Source organism: Choloepus didactylus, chromosome X (genome assembly GCF_015220235.1).
Source record: "Choloepus didactylus isolate mChoDid1 chromosome X, mChoDid1.pri, whole genome shotgun sequence".
Taxonomy (NCBI): Eukaryota; Metazoa; Chordata; class Mammalia; order Pilosa; family Megalonychidae; genus Choloepus; species Choloepus didactylus.
In genome coordinates, this window is record NC_051334.1 from 154,494,836 (window position 1) to 154,516,584 (window position 21,749).

Genomic DNA, 21,749 nt, shown 5'->3' on the forward strand with positions numbered 1-21,749 from the left:
TCAATTTTATTGCAGCACTAAGAAAGATTAGAAGTGGGAACAACTACTTCTGTCTGGGAGATTAGGAGAAAATTTTTGAAGGTAGTTGAATTTGAACAGGGTAATAAGGACTCAGTTCACCAGGTGAAGATGTATATGGACACACTAGGAAGAAGGAACAAACTTGAAGATACTTGAAAGGACATAGTGTGTTCAGAGAAAGGTGATAAGTTCCCTGTAACTGGAGAGCATGGTGATTAAAGAGTAGGTACAAGAGATCAGATTGTAAAGGCGGGTTGGAGCCAAAAAATGAAAAGTTAAATCTTTGCTAAGAAGGTTTAGAATTAATCCTATAAGTGACTGGAAGATCTGGATGTTTATAAGCAGGAAGAGAGACAAGGTCAATTGTCTTTTGAAAATTATTCAGAGAGCAATATTTAAAATGGTTGGGCATGGGGGACAAGGATACCAGGTAAGAAGGCACTACAATAATTGAGTAAGGGAATATCTTTGTCAATGTAGACTTACTCACAAATATTACCCTAATGTAAAATCCCCATTCTAGTCTAGGATATAAAATAATTGAACTCTAGAATATTATGTGAATTGTACTCTAGCAACTTCAGGCATTGGTCTTGACCTTGCTAATGACATCTGGAGTGAGGCTGAAGGAAAACAAATTCCTCTCTGTTGAAAGATAATGTCACCTTAAGTCTCAAATGATTTCTAAACATATTTTTAAATAAAATGCATAGCAAATATTCAAACAGGCACATGACAATCACTGTATTTATCAGACATAGACTGTAAAATGATGCTTACAGTACTCATGGAAACAAAATCTCAACATTAAAAAATTTAGCAAGAACTGGAAATTATAACAAATGACAATATTCATATGAAAAACATAATGCTGAGCAAAATAAGCCAGGCACAAAAAGAGAAATATTATATGCTACCACTAATGTGAACATTGAAAAATGTAAAACAAATGGTTTATAATGTAGAATGCAGGGGAACTAGTGATAGAGAGCAATTAAGGAAGGGGGAATGATAACGCAATAAGAACAGATAAGCTATCATGGGTAAATTTAACGTTCTGGGAATGCCCAGGAATGACTATGGTCTGTTAATTTCTGATGGGTATGGTAGGAACAAGTTCACAGAAATGTTGCTATATTAGGTTATTTTCTTGGGGTAGAGTAGGAACATGTTGGAAGTAAAGTAGTTATCTCTGGTTAGTTGTCTTTTTCTTACTCCCTTGTTATGGTTTGTTTGAAATTTTTTTTATTGTATTTTTAAAAAATTTTTTTGATATAGTTGATTTAAAAAAAGTTAATTAAAAAAATGAAAAAAAAGTATGCAGCGCCCCCTTGATGAGCTGGTAGAGAATGCAGGGGTATTGGGCTTCCCCACCTCAATGGTTGCTGATGTGCTCACAGACATAGGGGACTGGTGATTTGATGGGCTGAGCCCTCTACCATGGGACTTGATCTTGGCAAGAATGTTGCTGCAAAGGAGAGGCTAGGCCTGCCTAAAATTGTGCCTAAGAGCCTCCTCCCAGATGCCTCTTTGTTGCTCAGATGTGGCCCTCCCTCTCTAGCTAAGCCAACTTGGCAGGTGAAATCACTGTCATCCTCCCTACATGGGATCTGACACCCAGGGGAGTGAATCTCCCTGGCAACGTGGAATATGACTCCCGGGGAGGAATCTAGACCCGGCATTGTGGGATGGAGAACATCTTCTTGACCAAAAGGTGTATGTGAAAGGAAATGAAATAAACTTCAGTGACAGAGAGATTCCAAAAGGAGCCGAGAGGTCACTCTGTTGGGCACTCTTATGCACAATATAGACAACCCTTTTTAGGTACTAATGAATTGGAATAGCTAGCAGTAAATATCTGTAACTATCAAACTACAACCCAGAACCCATGAATCTTGAAGACAATTGTATAAAAATGTAGCTTATGAGAGGTGACAATGTGATTAGGAAAGCCATATGGATCACGCTCCCCTTTGTCTAGTGTATGGATGAATAAGTAGAAAATTGGGGGAAAAAATAAAGGCATTCAGTGTTCTTTTTACTTTAATTGTTCTTTTTCACTTTAATTTTTATCCTTATTATTTTTGTGTGTGTGGTAATGAAAATGTTCAAAAATTAATTTTGGTGATGAATGCATAACTATATAATGGTACTGTGAACAATTGAATGTACGGTTTGTATGACTGCATGGTATGTGAATGTATCTCAATAACAATTAATTAAAAAAAAAGAAAAAGTATCCAACCAGAAGTTATAGAACTGAAAAATTTAATAAGCTAAATTAAGAATTTATTGGATGAGGCTAACAGAAAAACACAGTTAGAGAGTAAGTGATACAGATTCTAAAATACAGGTTAGAAGAAACTATACAGATTGAAGCACAAACAGATGAAAAAAGGAAAGGTCTCAAGAAGTTTCAAAGGATTAAATAGAAGTTAAAAATAACAATACAATGAACAGCTTATTTCTACCACCCAACTTAAGAAATACAATATTAAAAATACCATTGCAGCTGTCTGTTTGTGCCCTCTTTGCTTTAATCTCCTTTTATCACAACCAGAAGTAAATACCATCCTAAATTTTGTGCTAATTATTACATTGTCTTTCTTTATAATTTAGCACATTTATATGTCATTCTAAATTTGAAATCTATAGATATGGAATCATATTGTTTGCAATCTTTGGTTTATTTTTGTCTCAGTATCATGTTATATTTGGGGATATATGCAAGTTGATGCATGCAGCTGTAGTGACTGTTGTATAGTATTTAATTGTGTGGATACACCACAATTTATATATTTATTTTTCCACTGATAGAACTTTGTGAGTCTTTTGCCATAACAAATAGTGTTGTTATTAGATTTCTGCTACATGATTCCTAGTAATATTGTAAAAGAATTTCTCTAAGGGAAGGAGTATTTCGAGGAGTAGATTCACTAGGTTGTAGCATATGCCCATCTGGGTAAAGCCAATTATTTTCCAAAGTGGTTGTAACAATTTATATGAGAATTCCAACTTCTCAATATTCTTGATAACACTACCTATTGTCAGATTATAAAATTTTAGCTTTATCTGATTGAAGTGAAAAAAAATCACATTGCTTTAGTCTGAATTTCTCTGATTAAAAATTAGTTTAAACTTATTTTCATGCTTATGGAATTGTGTTCCCTTTTCTGTGAAATGTCTATTCTTGTCTTTGGAGTCCATTCTTAATTGAGATATTTTTTTTTCTTTCAGAATCATAAGAGTTCTTACATATTCTAAATTTGAATTGTCCATTAGAATGGCAAAAAACATTTTATTTATTTATGGGAGCATCTGATTTACTTGGTCTGAGGGTTTGGGGAATGCTCAGATATAGAGATATTTTTAAGGTGATTTTTTTTATCAGAGAATATGTAGGTTTGCAGAAAAAATACGGGGTTCCCATATACCACCCCATTATTTATCAATACCTTGCATTAATGTTATGTAGAGGGATTTTTATGTAATTTTATTGAGATACATTCACATACCATATAATTATCCAAAGGGTACATCCAAAGTGTGCAAAGTGTACAATCACTTACTGTTTCATACAAACCAGTCCCCTTTTCTTAATAAGACTAACTCTTTTTCTCTTGTATCCTCCCTTCGCAGTAAGAACACATTGGGCACTCACCTACTTGATAAGTTCCTTTGATCTTATAAATCTGGGCTTCTTAAATTTAGGCATATAAATGATATTTAAATCAAGGACTCCTTAGCTAAGCAGGAAATAATTTTTTAGCTCTATTACTGAAGAAAGAAACCATGTTGTCCTCACACTCTGCACAGCTGCCAACACATTGCCCAGTGTCAGTCAATGTTAAACAAGAGAAGCTGAGATGTACTGAACATTGCCCTGCAGTTTATTCCTCTGCAGATGTCAGTACTTATTTTAACCAAAGCTTTCTCTGGCCTACAGTTTATTTTTTTATTTATTTTTATTTTTTATTGAGATTGTTCACATACCATACAATTATCCAAAGTTCCAAAGTGTACAATCAATTGCCCATGGTACCATCATACAGCTGTGCATCCATCACCACAATTAATTTTTTTTTCAATTTTTAGAACATTTTCATTACTCCAGAAAAGAAATAAAGACCAAAAAAGGAAACTCAAATCCTCCCATACCACTAACCACCCCCCCCCCCGCCATTATTGATTCATAGTTTTGGTGTAGTAGATTTGTTACTGTTGATGAAACGATGTTAAAATACCAGTAACTGTAGTATGTAGTTTGCAATAAGTATATATATATATTTTCCTGTATGCTCCTCTATTATTAACTTCTATTTGTAGTGTCATACATTTGTTCTAGTTCATGGGAGAGACGTCTAATATTTGTACACTTAATCACGGACATTGTCCACCACAAGAGTCACTGTTTTATACATTCCCATCTTTTAACCTCCAACTTTCCTTCTGGTGACATATGTGACTTTGAGCTTACTCTTTCCACCACCTTCACACACCATTCTGCACTGTTAGTTATTCTCACAATGTGCTACCATCACCTCTGTCCATTTCCAAATGCTTAAGTTCACCCTAGTTGAACATTCTGCTCATAATAAGCAACCACACCTCATTCTTTAGCCTTGTTCTATATCCTGGTAACTTATATTTCATATCTATGAGATTACATATTATAATTAGTTTATATCAGTGAGATCCTGCAATATTTGTCCTTATGTGTCTGTTTTATTTCACTCAATATAGTGCCCTCAGGGTTTCTTCATCAACCCATTTTTTTAAAGATGGTTTTGTTCATACACCATACATTCCGCCCTGAGTAAACAATCCTTGGTTCCCTGTATAGTCACATATTTATGTATTCAGCACCATCACCACTATCTATATAAGGATATCTCCATTTCTTCCAAAAGAAGGAGGAAGAGTAAAAGAAGGTAGAGAGATAAAAGAAAAAGAAAAAAGAAAGGAAGAGAGAACAAATAAAACAAACATGACAGCTAGAAGGCAACAAAAGGAAAGATAGCATTAAACTAACATAGAAGAAAGAGTCAGACAACATCACCAATGCCAGGAGTCCCATACCCTTCTACTATGCTCCCCGCCCACCATAAGCATTTAGCTTTGGTATAATGCCTTTGTTATATTAAAGGAAACATAATACAATGTTTCTGTTAATTATAGTCTGTAGTTTGCACTGATTGTATTTTTCCCCCAATCCCACCCTATTTTTAACACCTTGCAATGTTGACATTCATTTGTTCTACCTCATGAAAGACATATTTGTACCTTTTATTACAATCATTGAGCACCCTAGGCTTCCTGAGTTATACAGTCCTGGTCTTTATCTTTCCTCTTTACTTCTGGTGTCCCACATGCTCCTAACCTTCCTCTTTCAACCATACTCACAGTAATCTTTGTTCAGTGTACTTACATTGCTGTGCTATTTCCCAAAATTGTTGTCCAAACCTCGCACTCCTGTCTTTTCCTTTCTGTCTGCAGTGCTTCCTTTACTGTTTCCTGTAGAGCAGGTATCTTGTTCACAAACTCTTTCATTGTCTGTCAGAGAATATTTTAAGCTCTCCCTCATATTTGAAGGACAGTTTTGCTAGATATAGGATTCTTGGTTGGTGGTTTTTCTGTTTCATATATTTTAAATATATCACCCCATTTCCTTCTTGCCTCCATTGTTTCTATTGAGAAATCTGCACATAGTCTTATCAAGATTCCTTTGCATGTGATGGATTGCTTTTCTCTTGCTGCTTTCAGGATTCTCTTTATCTTTGACATTTGATAATCTGTTTATTAAGTGTTTTGGCATAGGCCTATTCAGATCTATTCTGTTTGGGGTACACTACACTTCTTGGATCTGTAATTTTATGTCTTTCATAAGAGATGGGAAATTTTCATTATTTCCTCTATCATTGCTTCTGCCCCTTTTCCCTTCTCTTCTCCTTCTGGGACACCAATTGCACATACATTCCTGCATTTCATGTTGTCCTTGATTTCCCAGAGACATTGCTCATATTTTTCCATTCTTTTCCCCATCTGTTCTTTTGTGTGTAGGCTTTCAGGAGCCTTGTTCTCCAGTTCCTGAATGTTTCCTTCTGCCTCTTGAGATCTGCTATTTTATGTTTCCATTGTGTCTTTCATCTAATTTCCATAGATTCTGCCAGTTATTTTTTTGAACTTTCGATTTCTACCTTATGTATGCCCTGTGTTTTCATTACACACTTCATCCCTTTTGCCATATCTTCCCTAAATTTTTTGAATTGATTTAGCATTATTTGTTTAAATTCCTGTATCACAATTGAAGTGTTTGTTCCATTGAATGGGCCATAACTTTGTTTTTCTTAGTGTAGGTTATAGTTTTCTGTTTTCTAGTCATCTGGTTTCCTTGGTTACTCCAATCAGGCTTTTCCAGACCAGAACGGGCTCATGTCTTGGAAGGAGGCAGTAGTATCCAGTTTCCCTGAGGGTGTCTTAGAAGAATTATACACCCTGTGAGGCCTCAACTCACTGTGCTTTTCTGCCCAGCAGTTGGTGCCTGTCAGCCTGTAGCTCCTGACTGGTGTAAGGAGATGTGGCCTGTGGCTGATTTTCCCCAGGTTCTGGGGTCTGGTTCTGAATGGAAGGTGGTAGTAGAGCTTGGTACCACCTTCTGCCTCTTAGGGAAGATACACCCCCTAGGGAGAGGACATTTACATTTGAATATTCTCTCTGCCTGTGCTATCGCCACCCTTGTCTGGTTCAGAGCACTGGGAACTGAAAATGACTGAGGCTTTCTCCACTGAGCCAAATCAGGGACAGATAGTCCCCTTCAGGGCTAGTCCATGGCCACCCTCCAGCTCTCCAAGGTCAGTTGTCACCAAAAGCCTCTGTCTGCTAGTTGGGGATTCATAGCTTATATTGAGCAGTTCACGCTTGTTAACTAAAACCCCAGTTGGAGCTCAGCTGAGATATATTCGCTTGCTGGGAGAGTGCTGCTCTCTATCACAGTGAGGCTTTGCAGTTCAGACTATGGGGGGAGTGCGCTCTCAGCTCTTGTCCACAGATTTTACTTACAGATTTTATGCTGCAATCTCAGGCATTACTCCCAACTCAGGATGGTATATGATGAGTGGACAGTCAAATTTGTCTCCCTACAGTTATTCCAGATTATTTACTAGTTGTCCCTGGTTGTTTATTAGTTGTTCCAGGGGGAGCAACTAGTTTCCACTCCTCTCTATGCCACCATCTTCTTCTGTTCTACAATTAATTTTACAAAGGGATTCATCTGTTCATCTGTCCTCTTATTTTAAGCCAAATGTGTTCATGGAGGAATACTTCTATATTCCTAATCATTTTATTTCTTCATTAACAGATGGAAGTTTTCTTATGCCTAATTTAACAACAACAAAATACTTTTCTAGTAGTTTATGAACTTTCCCAATACATCTTCATTACTTATGCTAATCTGAATTGAAATACATACAAATATAAATATACATACACACTGTATCTACTATCAATCTGTTTATCTATTATCTATATATCTAATCTGTTGCCTCTAATTTAATGTTGATAACTATCACTCAAATTTTCTGACAACTTTTTGAAGAATTCCCTGTTCTGCACCTAACAGAATGGCCTCACGCATGAAGTATCTCATTTTGAAAAGTCCCTCTGCATTGATTCCTAGCCTATGCTATGTTAAATTGCATGTGTTTTATTAATGTCTTTGTGATTTCCTTATATTTTGTAGAGTTGTATAATAGAATCTCTCAGCTACTAGTGACAGCAATTATTTTCTGCTGTAAGAATTAAGTTTTGAATGTGTCATCTTCTCAAGAGGAACGCCAAATGCACCTATGGCTCCCTCTCCAGTTATATATAACAGGATTGTGTCCAGATGATATTTGTTGAGATATGGAGTAAACATCTTATGGAAAAAGGATTTACAATTCAGCATAACCAGGAGCATCTATGGCCAGCTGTGTGTTCCACTATTTCTAGAGGAGAGCTTTGAAACCCCTTGTTCAGAGCAGTGCCTGGAATAAATGCCAATTCATGGTGATTCTTAAGTTCCCCTGGCATATCTAAGGAATATATTATTATAATGAGGTTTCAAAATGAGTCTCAGTATCTGAAACCTTCCAGATGAGAGTCTCCCCATCAAGCACCAACAATCTTATTCTACAACTGTGAAGCATTTTGAAAATAGAGGATACCCTGGTCTACATGGCTTCTGGTTCTTACAGGTTCTAGAACTAAATCATATAAATCAGCAAGCCTTCTCTTACAGTCTTATTGCTGGTAAATGTGAAGAGAAAATCCTCCTTTTACTGACATTAGAGGGATATACTTAGTTTTTGTTTAAGTAAAGCAAAAATAATATTAAAATCTGGCAGAATTGAGGTAGTTCCAGTATATGTTTTTAGTTTTCTAAGATTTATATATATTTTCTAAAAATACTAAGGAGCGGTAATTACTTTAAAAAGGAAAAATAAAGATGACTTCTGGTTAAGCATGGTAGATTGAACACATGCATTTACCTCTGCCTCCTCCTATAACTCTACAAACTTTATAGAAACTAGATTTAAAAAATCATAAGATAAAAGAAAACGGAAGTGGAGAAAACAAATAGAGAATAGATGCAAATAAGATGGGGGGAGCAGTAACAATAAAGCAGATCTTAGCTGAAATCTAAGTGTCTCATAGCAGTGACTAGATGGGGTGGGAATTAGAAATGAAGCAAGTTAATTTTTGTGTCTAGAACCTTAAAAAGACTCATAAATTAGAATAACCAGGTAGCTCTGAAGGTCTAGACGTAGGAGTGACTGAAAAATAACAAAAGAGGATTGTTTGATAGCATGCACAAGGAGCAAGTTATACCTCCAGATCCATATTCCACTTTGATATAAAATAGGAGAGATTGAAATAAGGGGATTTTGGACCTGTGAATGAATACTTAGAACAACTAAGAATGATGGTGCCACAAGTAAATCTAGGATATTATCTGAGGATTTACATCCTGAGTGATGGAATACTTCAAGTCCCTTTACCCTCTCAACTTCTAGAATACTGGCAATCCAGATTAAAATCCCAAGGTTTTAAAATTCCATCCACTTATCCCACACTTAAAGTAAACATATAATTGATATGAAGAACATAACTACCTTTATTAAGAGAATACAAATATTATCCAAAATAATTCAGCAGGTTTTTAATGTTTTACTCACTAAGGTAAGATTTTAAACTAGTTGAATAACAGTGATATAAAAATTTCCTGAATAATTTTATTTGCAAAAATAAGCACTGGACATTTAGCTTTAGAGATGTCCTTTTGAGAAATCTTCGTATCATGCCTCCCATAAAACTCTGCTCTTAGTTGGCCCAATTAGATGGATGACAGCTGTAACCTGAAATTCCTTAGTAGTCTTCCCAAGAAGATAATATTCCACTAAAAAACTATCTGCCTTGATCAAAAAATTACACAGAGAGGGGTGTTGAGAATGCTTATGTGTGATAATTTGGATACTCTTTATGTATAGACTGTTGAAGCAGATGGTATAAAAAAACATTATAGAGTGAGGAAACTCGCATTCTTTGAATTCATTTTAACTAAACTGTATGTAGAGATTCTGCAGCAAATGTAGTAGACAAAGCATAGGCTTTTGTATCATACTAGGCCATGGGTTGAATCTCTGTTTGGTTCACTAAAAGATTTTATGATGTTGAACAGGTGATTTAACCTTTCTAAGCTTGTGTTTCATCTGTATAATGTGGGAGAATACTACCTATATTACAGAGTTCGTTTGAGGATTAAGTGAGATAAAATGTTAGGTGCTCAGTGTACTACATAACCCATTAGGGAACGCTAATGTTATTTTTTAGTTTCTTCATAAAATCATTCCTATTTGTAACATCTTCTTATCAACTATGATTTATTTACTGTGTTGTTTCAGTCCCTAATTCCCACAGGGATGTTATTTCCTAAATCCTATTTCCCCCCCCCTTTCAAAGTTTAGGAAAATGACACTGATAACTATTTTACATTAAATAACCACTTCCCTAGAGAGGATATAAAGGGAAAAATACAGTGATTGAAATCCTCCAGTTTTAAACCTTATCAAAACCATAGAAGAAAACACTTTAACATATACAGCAACACATTTGCAAGACATCTTGACACAAATCTATTATTGATAAGAACCTACCATTAGAGCCATTACAGTCCCATCCTCATCTACTTGGGGAATGACTTTTAGGGATTATTTTCCTGGGCTGCAGTTTATTCTCTAAGTTTGATCTGAATTTCAGGGTCTTGGTATATGAAGCCCTCCAGGTGAGAGAGAGTTCCTCAATCAAGAACCGCCAATCTTATTCTACAACTGTGAAACATTTAAAAATCATGATGTCTAGAGTTATATGTTCTTTAAATGGTTCTAAAGAAAAATGTAGATATAATATAGAAGTCCTACATTTGTAATATCTTTATTTCATCCACCTACAATATCACATTCTTGCCCTTTGAAGACAGGGACTCTATATGCTTTCATGTTTCTACTTTATGACCCTCTTATGTTTTTTATCTGTTGTCTTCCCTCTGTACTCTACGAGATTCGCATTTGCCATGGTCTCTGTTGATCCAATTCAACACTTATTTGTCATGCACTTGGTTTCTGGTCCCATGTTAGATGAAAAAGAAAAGGATTGCCCTTAATGGACCTACCCAAAAAGGAGGAGATGGTTTTTATACAGTGCCACTGGCTGAATCCTGAATAGTTTTTGCTTATAAGTAAGAGGATTTGGACTTAATCTCTGCTCTGTCACTTACTAGCTATGAGATTTTTGGCAAATTGTGTAATGTCTCTGAGCCTCAGTTCTTCATCTATAAAACTGGGACACAATAGTACTTAATTTACCAAGTTGATATAAGCATTTAAATGTTACAATTTAGGTAAATATTATATGTAACCCAGGGCCTAGCCTATAGTATGTGCTCAATAAATTTTAGCAACTGTTCCTTCATGTTATAACTAATTCAGTTATATTATAAAAGTCTATTTAGATTTTTCCTTTTGTCCATTGATATTGGCTTTCATCACCCTTTAAGTTTGTTAACAGCACAGCCCCCGATAAAGAGGAAGTCATTTCAATGAACCTCTGCAGAACACTGCATATAATGTTCTTCCACAGTGTGTCCTCAGGCAATGCTGCTGAAGGGCATTGTGAAGGAATTCTTACATCTCTCTCTACCCATGACCCAATTATCTACTAGATCTTTTCTTTCCTGTATTTACAATTACTTCAATAACTGTTAGATTTTTTTCCAGCTGAGTGTCGCCAGAGCCAGCTGAGTAAGTGACCCTATGTGTGGAATAGTTGAGGGTCTCAGAAAGGCATCTTATTTATACTATTACTATACAATAATATATTATATTATTATATATTATATATATATAATAGTATTTATACTATGGCCTTATCTTATAGAGCTTAAATGCAGCTAGAAATTTACCAAAATGAAATACTTCACAGTAGATTTTCTCCAGAAGCAGCATATCATTAAAGACAACAAAGTGGCAACCTTTAGGACAATGCATATTAGTAAAGCCCAAAGCCATTTATAGAAGAGTTCTGGTTCGAATGAGGTTCTTTTAGCAAGTGTGGTGCTATGTGAAGTGCTAGTAGTGAGGAAGGGTAAGGTGGAACTGCTGGTAATTGGAAAAAAGAATTTGTAATGTTCAAATAGTTACGTTGCATGTTTTATTTTCCTACAGGATATCTAAGAAATACTTTATGACCATAATGGGAACTGAAAATACTTCATGTAAAAATTGTCTTTGCCTTGAAACACCTATTTGAATTTAAGTGTTTCAAAGATTAGCTGTAATTCATTAGAAATTCTGCTGGTATGGGAAGGCAGGTCCCTGGACTTGCATTTGAAAATAGTTCACTGAACAGAATACCAAGGATCCTACTGCACAGCTAGAGCTGTATGATCATATCAGTAGCAGCTTATGGGAAAAATGAATCAACCATGAAAATCTAGAATTGGTGGCATCTTGGGTAGTAATAAGCAGAGAGGTGAAGCTGGCCTTTGTACTAACCTCACCCTGTACTATGTAGTTCATAAATAAAAAGGACAAATAAGCAAATCTATATAACATCTACCATGTCATTAGAGTCTTGTCAAGATCTTGACTTTTTTTCAACGCCTTTCTAAAACCTCCTTTAACCCATTCTCCCACTGTTTTGTCTACCCAAAGAGTAACTCAAACTTTAATAGTTATATTAAATGTATTACAGAAGCCAAGACCTGCTCACTATTAATAGATCTCAAGGCAAATTGGAAGCAAGCCATGCAGTGGAGGAAAGTGCACTGGACTGCAAATCAAATCAGGAGACATATTTTGGTCCTGACTCTCTCTGCCATTAACTGAAAGTGTGACCCTGAGCAAGTTGCTCCCTCTCTCTGTCTCTTCCCCCCCCCCACCCTCTCTCTCTCCCTCAGTCTCTCCTTTTGTCTAATGAGGGTAACCGATTAGATTATTTCTAAAATTCCTGCCAGATATAAAGTACTGTGATCATATGGCCCTGTTAAAATATATATAGCAAAGGGCAAGCTATAGTACAAATAGCAGCCAGGGAAAGGAACAAATCTTTTTAAAAGCAAAAAGGTACCAAAAAGTGTATGTTGCTAAGGAAGCAGAATAAAATGCCCTTTTTGGAGAAATTTATGCATCAGAAGGAAGAGAAAAGTAATTCTGTACTATTAATATTTTTTTTAAAAAACAACACAACTGTGTTGTTTCATGCACTAAAGGAGACTGCAGATTGCTGTACTGCAGTCAGTTGATAGCTGATAATCACAATTAATGGGAAGAAATTGAGCAATTCAGTGATGCAAGATGAGGGTTAGAACATCATACACTAGAAGAAGAGAATATACTTAAATAGAAAAACTAGTGTCTTCATAAGGATTTCTACCTTAGTGCTGTACATTTGCTGAGACCAGCACTATAGTTCTGAACAAAACAAGATTTTTAAGGCAAACTTTGTTTCAAAAAACACAAACTCATTGCATGCACTAATATCCTTAGTCAGGGTAGATGCACATGTTGAATCAAGAAGGGTTTGAAAACAAAAATTTAGAAAATCTAGAAAAAATCATGGATTTTCCCTTTGTTCTTCCATTATGGTAAATATTTCTTGGTTTCCATTTTCAGCATTTGTAACCAGAGGGGGATTACACATGAACTCTGTGTTAAAAGATCCGTGGTTTTCACATTAGTAATCATGGTCTTTCTTCTGGGCCATGAGCTCTTTGATATTAGAGCCTATGTCATATTTATAACCACACAGGCACTTGCAGAGTGTCTAGCATAGTCTCATAAACTTTAGGCACTAAAGCTGTTACATTAATCAATATAGAAGTACTTGAATCTTCAGAATTCAAAGGTAGTAAAATAATGTCTATTATATATCTTGCTGGGCTTAAGTGAATAAATAAGAACTGTTAGTAATTAATGTGTTATGAGTCCAAAATCATATTGACATGCCTAAGAAGCTTTGGAAGGTTTCTGATTATTTTAAATATATTCAAATAAATCTAGTTTCTACGGTTAATTTACTTAGGAAATATTTTTCTACACAGGTAGTTTAAAAGGTAATTTTCTATCTTACCTATATGTGTTACTAATAACTTATATTAGAGGTGTTTGAATTGGTGAGATTCTATAAATATCTGTCACCAAATCATCCACAGTAAGAGAAAATTATATAGTGATTATGAGATGATAGATGCAGATGATAATGATAATCATAAAGATATAGTCAAATAACCTCTGTATCTAAATCTTATGGCAAAAGAAATATTTTGATTCTTAAGGTTATATGAAAGTGTGAGCTAAAAAAAACCCAGTATATTTAGTTAGAAGCTTTGGTTAAAATGTGTTTAACAATTGATTATAAATGATGAGTATATGAATTTTGAAATATCCATATTTTTCTGGAATCCACAGTACAGAAATACTATAAAAATTAGTCATCTTAATTAATGCTTTACATTTTATATTTGGGGAGACAGATAGTAGACATCATTTTATCTCCCTTCTGAAGTGATGGCAAAGTAATCTCTATATTAAATTGACTACCTTATATATCTCCTTCAGGTTCAACATTGATGCACTCAGAAACCCAATAGTTTGGAAGGGCCCAAAGAGCCACTAGATTTGAACCAATCTCCCCTTGCCAACCACAAACACATAATTAGGATTTCTGAGCATGTGTTAAATATTTCATTCTCTAGCACAATCTCATTAACACTAGTCATTTTAAGACAATTTGTATAGCATGCTCATATTCTCTTTGCTATTTTGTATAAGTGCATTAGAAATTTCTTAGTTCAGAAAGTTTTGACGTATATGCAATGTCTTTCTTATTCTATCACTTTCTTTGACATGTATCCTCTTGGACTCTGAATCAATAAATATACCAATAATATGTGTTATTCAGTTTAATTTGTGGGGAATGCTTTTAATGATACTCAAGAAAAGAAAATTACATAAGTGCTTGCAATAATAGCATAATTACTCAGAGCTTGAGGTGATTATGGATCATAATGGAATTTTTGGAGGGTTTTAATATTATTTCAGTCACTCTACAGGTAAAAACTTTTCAAATATCTTCCATGGCTATTCCCACATTTCCACATTAGGTCCGTTAATGTTTTTCCTCCCCATGTAGACTATTGGTGAGAGTTGGGAAGGTCTGAAGGTGTAGTAGAGATAGGGATAAATAGCATTATAGGCATAAAGGCGTGCTAGTCTTGCTAAATTACATCTGTCAGTGTGATAATCCATTTGCAAAAAGTTCAATTTTTTTTGGCAATCTTGCAAACAATCTGCATATGAAACAGTCAGTCACTGACACTAAGAGTATGCAGGTTAGGACGGCTGTATTGAATCTAGGATGCATAAAGACAGGTGAGCAATCTGGAAATGGGTTAATGGAGGAAAAAGCCTAAAGCAAAAACAAAACAAAAACACCTCATGTGCAAATACACATTTCAAAGCCATCCGAATTGTCTCACAAATGTGAAGCTGTATTTCCAATGAACACAACAAAGAAATTACTAAAATCCATTAGAAAGCACTTGTGAGAGAGTCAGGCTTTGAGGGCTTGATTCGTTTTATTTTTTTCATTTTTTATTGTGGAATATAACACTTATACATAAAACTGGTAACTTTCAAAATGTGATTTAACACGTAGTTAGCAAATTTCAAAGAATGATATGGGTTACAGTTCTACAATTTCAGCTGTTTCTTTATTGTGAAATATATTTACAGAAAGGTGATAACTTTCAATGTACATTTAATGAGTAGCTATAGAGAAAATTACAAAGAATTTTACGGGTTACAGTTCCAAAATTTCAGTTATTTCCTTATTATGAAATATAACATATATGCAGAAAAGTGATAACTTTCAAAGTATGATTTAATAAGTAGTTATATAGGAAATTTCAAAGAACATTGAGTTACAGTACCATAGTTACAGTTATTTCCTTATTGTGAAATATAACATATATACTGAAAGGTGATAACTTTCAAAGTGCAATTTAACAAGTAGCTATAAAGCAAATTTCAAAGAATGTTATGGGTTACTGTTCCACCATTTCAGTTCTTTCCTTCTAGCTATTCTAATACCCCAGCAAATAAGAAAAAAAAATATATATAAAGATTCAGTATTTGTAATCCTTTGTTAAATTCTATCTTGTCTGTTGCTAACCCTTCCTCTAGAGTTTAATCAGTTTCCCAATCTTCAGGGATGTCTAGGCAGTGACCTTCTAGCCTGTTCATGTTGAAAAGGGGTGTTGACATTATGGAAAAGGGGGACACATTGGGTTGATGTTTTTGAAGAGGCTGTTGCCTCTGGGTTTTGGGACTTACTTGGCATAGGAGTTCTCTGGGTTTTTAAGTTTGTGAAGAATAAACATAGTGAGTGAAATGTTTTAAGAGTCTCAGATAGAGATCTTGGTATTCTTTAGAGTTTTGGGGACTACTTTTGACTTGGGCTTATCATACGGTGGTCATTTGGCAAAATGAGCTGAAGCTTGCATAGGAGTAACTTCCAGCACAGCCTCTTGACTCTATTTGAATTCTCTTAGCCACTGAAACCTTATTTTGTTGCCTTTCTCTTCCCACTTTTGGTCAAAAAGGCATTCTCAATCCCTTGATACCAGGGTCAGGCTCATTCTTGGGATCCATTTCCCATGTTGCCAGGGAGATTCACTCACCTGGGAGTCATGTTCCACATAGGGGGGAAGTTAATGAGTTTATTTGCAGAGTTGGGCTTAGAAAGAGAAAGGCCACAACTGAGAAACAAAAGAGGTTCTCTGGAGGTGACTCCTAGGCATAATTATAGGTTGGATTAGCCTCCTCTTCAGAGCCATAGGTTTCACAAGAGCAAGCCTCAAGATCAAGGGCTTGACTTATTAAGTATGGGGTTCCTAATTTCACTTAATATATATTCTGTCCAAGATAAACAATCAGTGTCTCACATTATCTTCACTTAGTTGTACAATCTTCATCGCTCTCCAGGTTAAATAGTCCTCATGACCCCAAAAGCCCAAAGCTGTTATTAACCCTTAATTATTTATCCCTAGTAGTTGTGGGCTACTAATAAGGTATTCCTATTAATTACAGTCCCTAGAATGCAATAGGTAGTTTTTCCCATATACCACTCTGTTATTAACTCTTTGTGCCAGTGTCATACCTTAGAAGTATGTCATGCAAGCACTTATTTATAATTACAGTGCTAATCTGTGGAATACTTGCCTTTAAACAACCCCTTTGAAGCATGTTCTTCTTCAATGCAGCTCTGATACTTATAATCCCATTAATGAACAATCATCACCCCTATCCATTCCCATACCTTTAAATTCACCCTCATTAACATATCTGAATGTATTAGGTTATCATTTCCCCTTCACTAGCTTCTATTTATCTCTAGGTCCCCTATATTCTCTGTTATAAGACACTGATTATACATTTTTCAGGGTGTTCATAATAGTGGTAACAAATTTTCTCTCCTTTTCTGTCTGACTTGTTTCACTCAGCATTATGTCTTCAAGGTTCATCCATGCTGTCATATGTTTCAGGATCTCATTCCTTCTTATTGCTGCACATTATTCCATAATATCTATATACCACATTTTGTTTATCCACTCATCTGTTGAAGGACACTTGGATTGTTTCCAAGAGGGCTTGGTTTGCATGATTTGAAAGGCAGAGAAAGAGAGCAAAACTAATTTTCCACCTTGATAGGGATTTATTTTTCCTGCTCATTTGAAATCAGAGACAAGAATAATAATATTCTAGTATGACACTTAAGGTGTCTCTTCCTTTAGACTGGACTCATTAGAAAGTGTATGAACAAATAGCTAATTTTCTATAGAAAGGATGTGATAAATGCACTTTCTATTGCCAGATCTGAAATGCCTATTTTAGTTGAAATACTACCTTTGCATACTGACTACTCAAGCTCATCCTATGACTGTGGGTTAGTGCTGGTTACTGGAAGTAATTATTCATAGTAATTAATAGTAACATGAGAGTTTAGGCATGCTTTGTTTGGCATGCAATGCAGTGTTTGAAAGGCACTTTTTTTTTCTCTCAGCCCTGCACATTACAAAAGACTATTTGCTGCCCTTGTTTTCCAGCACTGGATATGATGCAGAGAGAGAAAGCAATTTGCCAAAGAACTTCAGGAAAAGTTTTGGGAATAAAACTTTGGCTTACTAATGATCAGGCACCTAGTTGCATTACCTGAAATTCTCATGCATAGTATTCTGATATGTGTCCTACTAGATGCACTACTATTTTCATTTCATTTCAAGATACTGTTTTCAGATTGGAGCTAACAAGAAGCAACACTACTCAGTGTCAGATGTGGCATTGTATTAACACAGAAATTTGTGAAATCAGAGCTTAATTATGATTCAAACATATGGATTAATGAGTAAATTCTATAATACGTTGTTCAACCATTTCTCCTTTAGTTTAACTTGAAAAAATCACATCTCATACCTCTCTTGGAAAAATCACATCTTATTTTAGCACATGATCAATTTTGTTGCTAAATGGTTATAATGAGACATTAAGGTAAATATCAAAACACAAAAGGAACTTACAGGAACTTGATCATACCTCTACCTAAAATGTATAATCCCAAAGGATTTTATTAACATAATTGTGAATAGGGCTAGATACAAATAGATATTCAGATTTATATGACATTTACTGATTAAAAAGTAGATTTTCTGTCAAAATTCTAGCCACAGAAGGCTGCACAGAATCTTAAATCCATTCTTACAATTCTCACGTAATCTATCTTACATTTTTGACCCTCTGAAAGGCAACAAACTTCTAAAACTTGTGTACTTGGATAATTTAAAAATCACAGAGTAAACATGGTTGATATTCCTAGGGTATGAATTGTACTAATGATAAGTAATTAAAGCAAGTACTTTTATTTAAAACCAACACATATTTTGCATGGGCTAGATGGATGTTGCACAAAACTTTTAAATAAAATTCAATATATCAAAGAAATATTAAGTTTGCTATAGAGATGTTTCTAGCTATGCTGCCATATCACCAAATATAGAAATCCTTTTATTCAATTCTACTGGTAGGAAAGGTCATGGTATAGGAAAGTAGAGGGTGTTTTATTAAATTGTCACTTTTTCAAGCTGTCTCTATATTGGGCTTCTGAACTGATAATTTCTGACTAAAGTATAAAATTTAGTTTAGATTGTGCAGGCAAATATTTCTCCAACTGGTTTAATAGATATTTTAATTGAATATCTTTTAGGGGAAAATGTAAGAGATTGAATCAGCTAGTCATTTCAATATAGTTTGAATATTATGATAATATGGCATTAAACACAGTAACCCAAATATTGGGTGTTATAATTAGTTCTCTCTCTGGAATTATTATGCATATTCCAAATACAGAGAACAGGAGGCCCTGGTAGGTTAAAGGATTATCAGTTCTTCATTCCTGCTGCCTTTTTAATCTAGATGCTAATCAGTAGAATAAGTCATGCCAACTCAGAGTTTGAAATCAGACCTAATCTAAGACCACAGTATTGTATTTTCATAGCAAAGTGTTTTTTCTGCTTTGCCTAATTCAAATTTAAATACTCCAACTTTAAATAGCTCATAATAGTAGTTCTTAACTTGATATAACTGATTCCATTTTTAATTACATTTTATAACAGCTCAGATCTTAAAAAAAATCTATTGTTCCTGTGTCACATTAGAGAGGACTGATGTGTCCAAGTGAATGCTTCCTGGTCTATACCAAATTGGTGACTTACATCTCTAGGGAACCAATACACTGTATGATGGGGCCTTTTATGTAAATTCAGTAAAATCATCTAATCTGATTATTTAGGGATAGAATGGCCAAAAATTCCATAAGATATTTTGCAATTATAACATACACAAAAGCAGGAAATTATCATTCTTTTTGCATTATTTGAATCAACTTTACATACACTTTTTTGGGCAATTTATATTTTGCTTCAGTGACAGTGGCAGAAACTGGTACGGTATTCTGTCACTTCAGAAAATAACTGCATTTCTATTTTTTTAATAACAAATCAATAATGTAATTAACATAAGATCTCCAAATCTGTTTATATGATTATTGCTTTTGTAAAGAAAAGAATAGTCACATAAGATGTAAAACAGCTTGAAACAAAACCATAAAACAGATTCCAAAAATCTACTCCCCAGAAAAATAAAATAGTGTACCTTTTATGTAAGCTTTTTTTTTCTTTCATTAAGATTTTTTAAAGACTAAAAACCACCAATCAAATCTAGGAACTCAACCTATTCATTGAAAGAATCAACGCAATCCAGTTTTGGTTCCCTAAAGAAAATGTGCTGTCTTTCAGTTATGTTAATGCTCTTTTAGATGATATTTTCTTTGATTTTTTTTTAAAGTTGTGGACAGACAACTTTACTACATGAAAAAGGAACTGTCTGATCATACATATATACCACTTATTTATGTAATCAAATAAAACACACATAACCAACTTAATCTCATGTATATTTAATAGCATTCATGAATTGTTAGCAGGAAAATTAGGAATGAATGGTAAGTAGTTAGCATACATTATGCTAACTAATTAGTATTACATTTACATAAACACATTCTATTCACACACATACACATTTTTCTTCTCTCACTTTTAGATTTCCCATTTTTCACCCAGTTGTTTCAGCATTTGAATTTCATAAACTGTGAATTAACACATAGCGAGAGGCAGGGGTAAGGGTCTATATAGTTACATAACTGTGGGAGTTGCAAGCATCAGGATGCAGAATAAAGTTCATTTACATGGATAATCAGTGTTGAAAGATATTGGCACAATGCTACCTGAGAAAATTCAATGTGATATGGCAGCAGAAGTGAGGGTCCAAGACTACTTTAGACTCTCAGTGCACTACAAAGTCCAGGATTAATTCATGATGGCAACTGGAGGAGGATAGGGCAACAGGAGTAGTCTGAAGTCTGGGGAGAAGCTATGTCTTTAGGTGGGTCATACAGGGACTCAGTGTGAAGACTGAAGGGCTTATGGGTCAGGGAATATTGGGATCATCACTTCAGAAGCAATATTTGAAGGCTTATCAGAACTTACAACTCATACTGAAAAGCAGCCAGGTTGATCCTTCCAAATGTAAATCAGGGTATTTCACTCTTGTGATCCACACAAGAGGCTTTTGATCACACTGAGTATGAAATCAGAACTCCTTTATGTCAGCTTACAAGGCTCACCATGACTTGCCTCACTTATATTCTGCCTTTATGATATTATTCTCCCAGAGATTCACACAACTCACTCTAATTCATTCAGGTCTCTGCTCAAATGTTACCTAATTACAGATGTCCTGTCTGAGAGCCCCATTTAAAACAACACCCCCACCCACTCTCTATCCCGTCACCACACTTTATTTTTCTTCATACATACATAACATTGGATATATTTATTTATTTATTTTATACTTCTCCATTAAAATATCAGTTTCATGAAGGCAGAACTTTCTGTGTGTTCAGCACTGTTAGCACCAGAGTTAGAATTACTGCTATGAAGTAATGAAGCTTGAACTTCAGGGACTCTCACTTGCCCTGGATGTACTTTTTTATTTATAATTTTGTAACCTTCTTTGTAAAGTGGGCCTATCAGCATCGTGTAAGCTTTAGAACACACTAAAACTCTGCCTTAGATTTTTTAGACTCTCAATAAATATTTGTTGAATGAACTTTAAAAAAATGAATGAACACATTAAATACTTCAGGAAAAAAGTATTTGTTAGATCATTCACTGAGATCAGGTTTGTTTTGTTTAAAAAATGTAAATGTAATATTTTACACATCTGTAGGTCAGATGTTTGACACAGGTATCACTGGGCTAAAATCAAGGTGTCAGTAGGGCTATATTAATTCTAAAGGAGAATCTCTTTCCTTGCCTTTTTCACTTTTTAGAGGCCTCTGCATTCTTAGGCTCATAGGCCCCCTTCCTCCATCATCAAGCCAGCAAGAGCTGGTTGAGTCCCCACATGACATCATTTTGACTTCCATTTCTAGCTTCATCATGCACTTTTTTTTCTTAGTTAGAGAAGTTGTAAGGTTACAGAAAAAATGAGCATAAAATACAGAGTTTACATATACCC

At 34.8% G+C, this 21,749-nt stretch overlaps 1 protein-coding gene across 1 annotated transcript in view; it reads left to right on the plus strand.

The window, feature by feature from the left end:
• Positions 1-431: 431 nt before the first annotated feature.
• Positions 432-21,749, plus strand: part of PRR32 (proline rich 32) — a 111,529-nt gene continuing 90,211 nt past the window's right edge. The window contains 1 exon segment of the mRNA XM_037820902.1: positions 432-451. Within this exon segment, the coding sequence (XP_037676830.1) occupies positions 432-451 (20 nt within the window).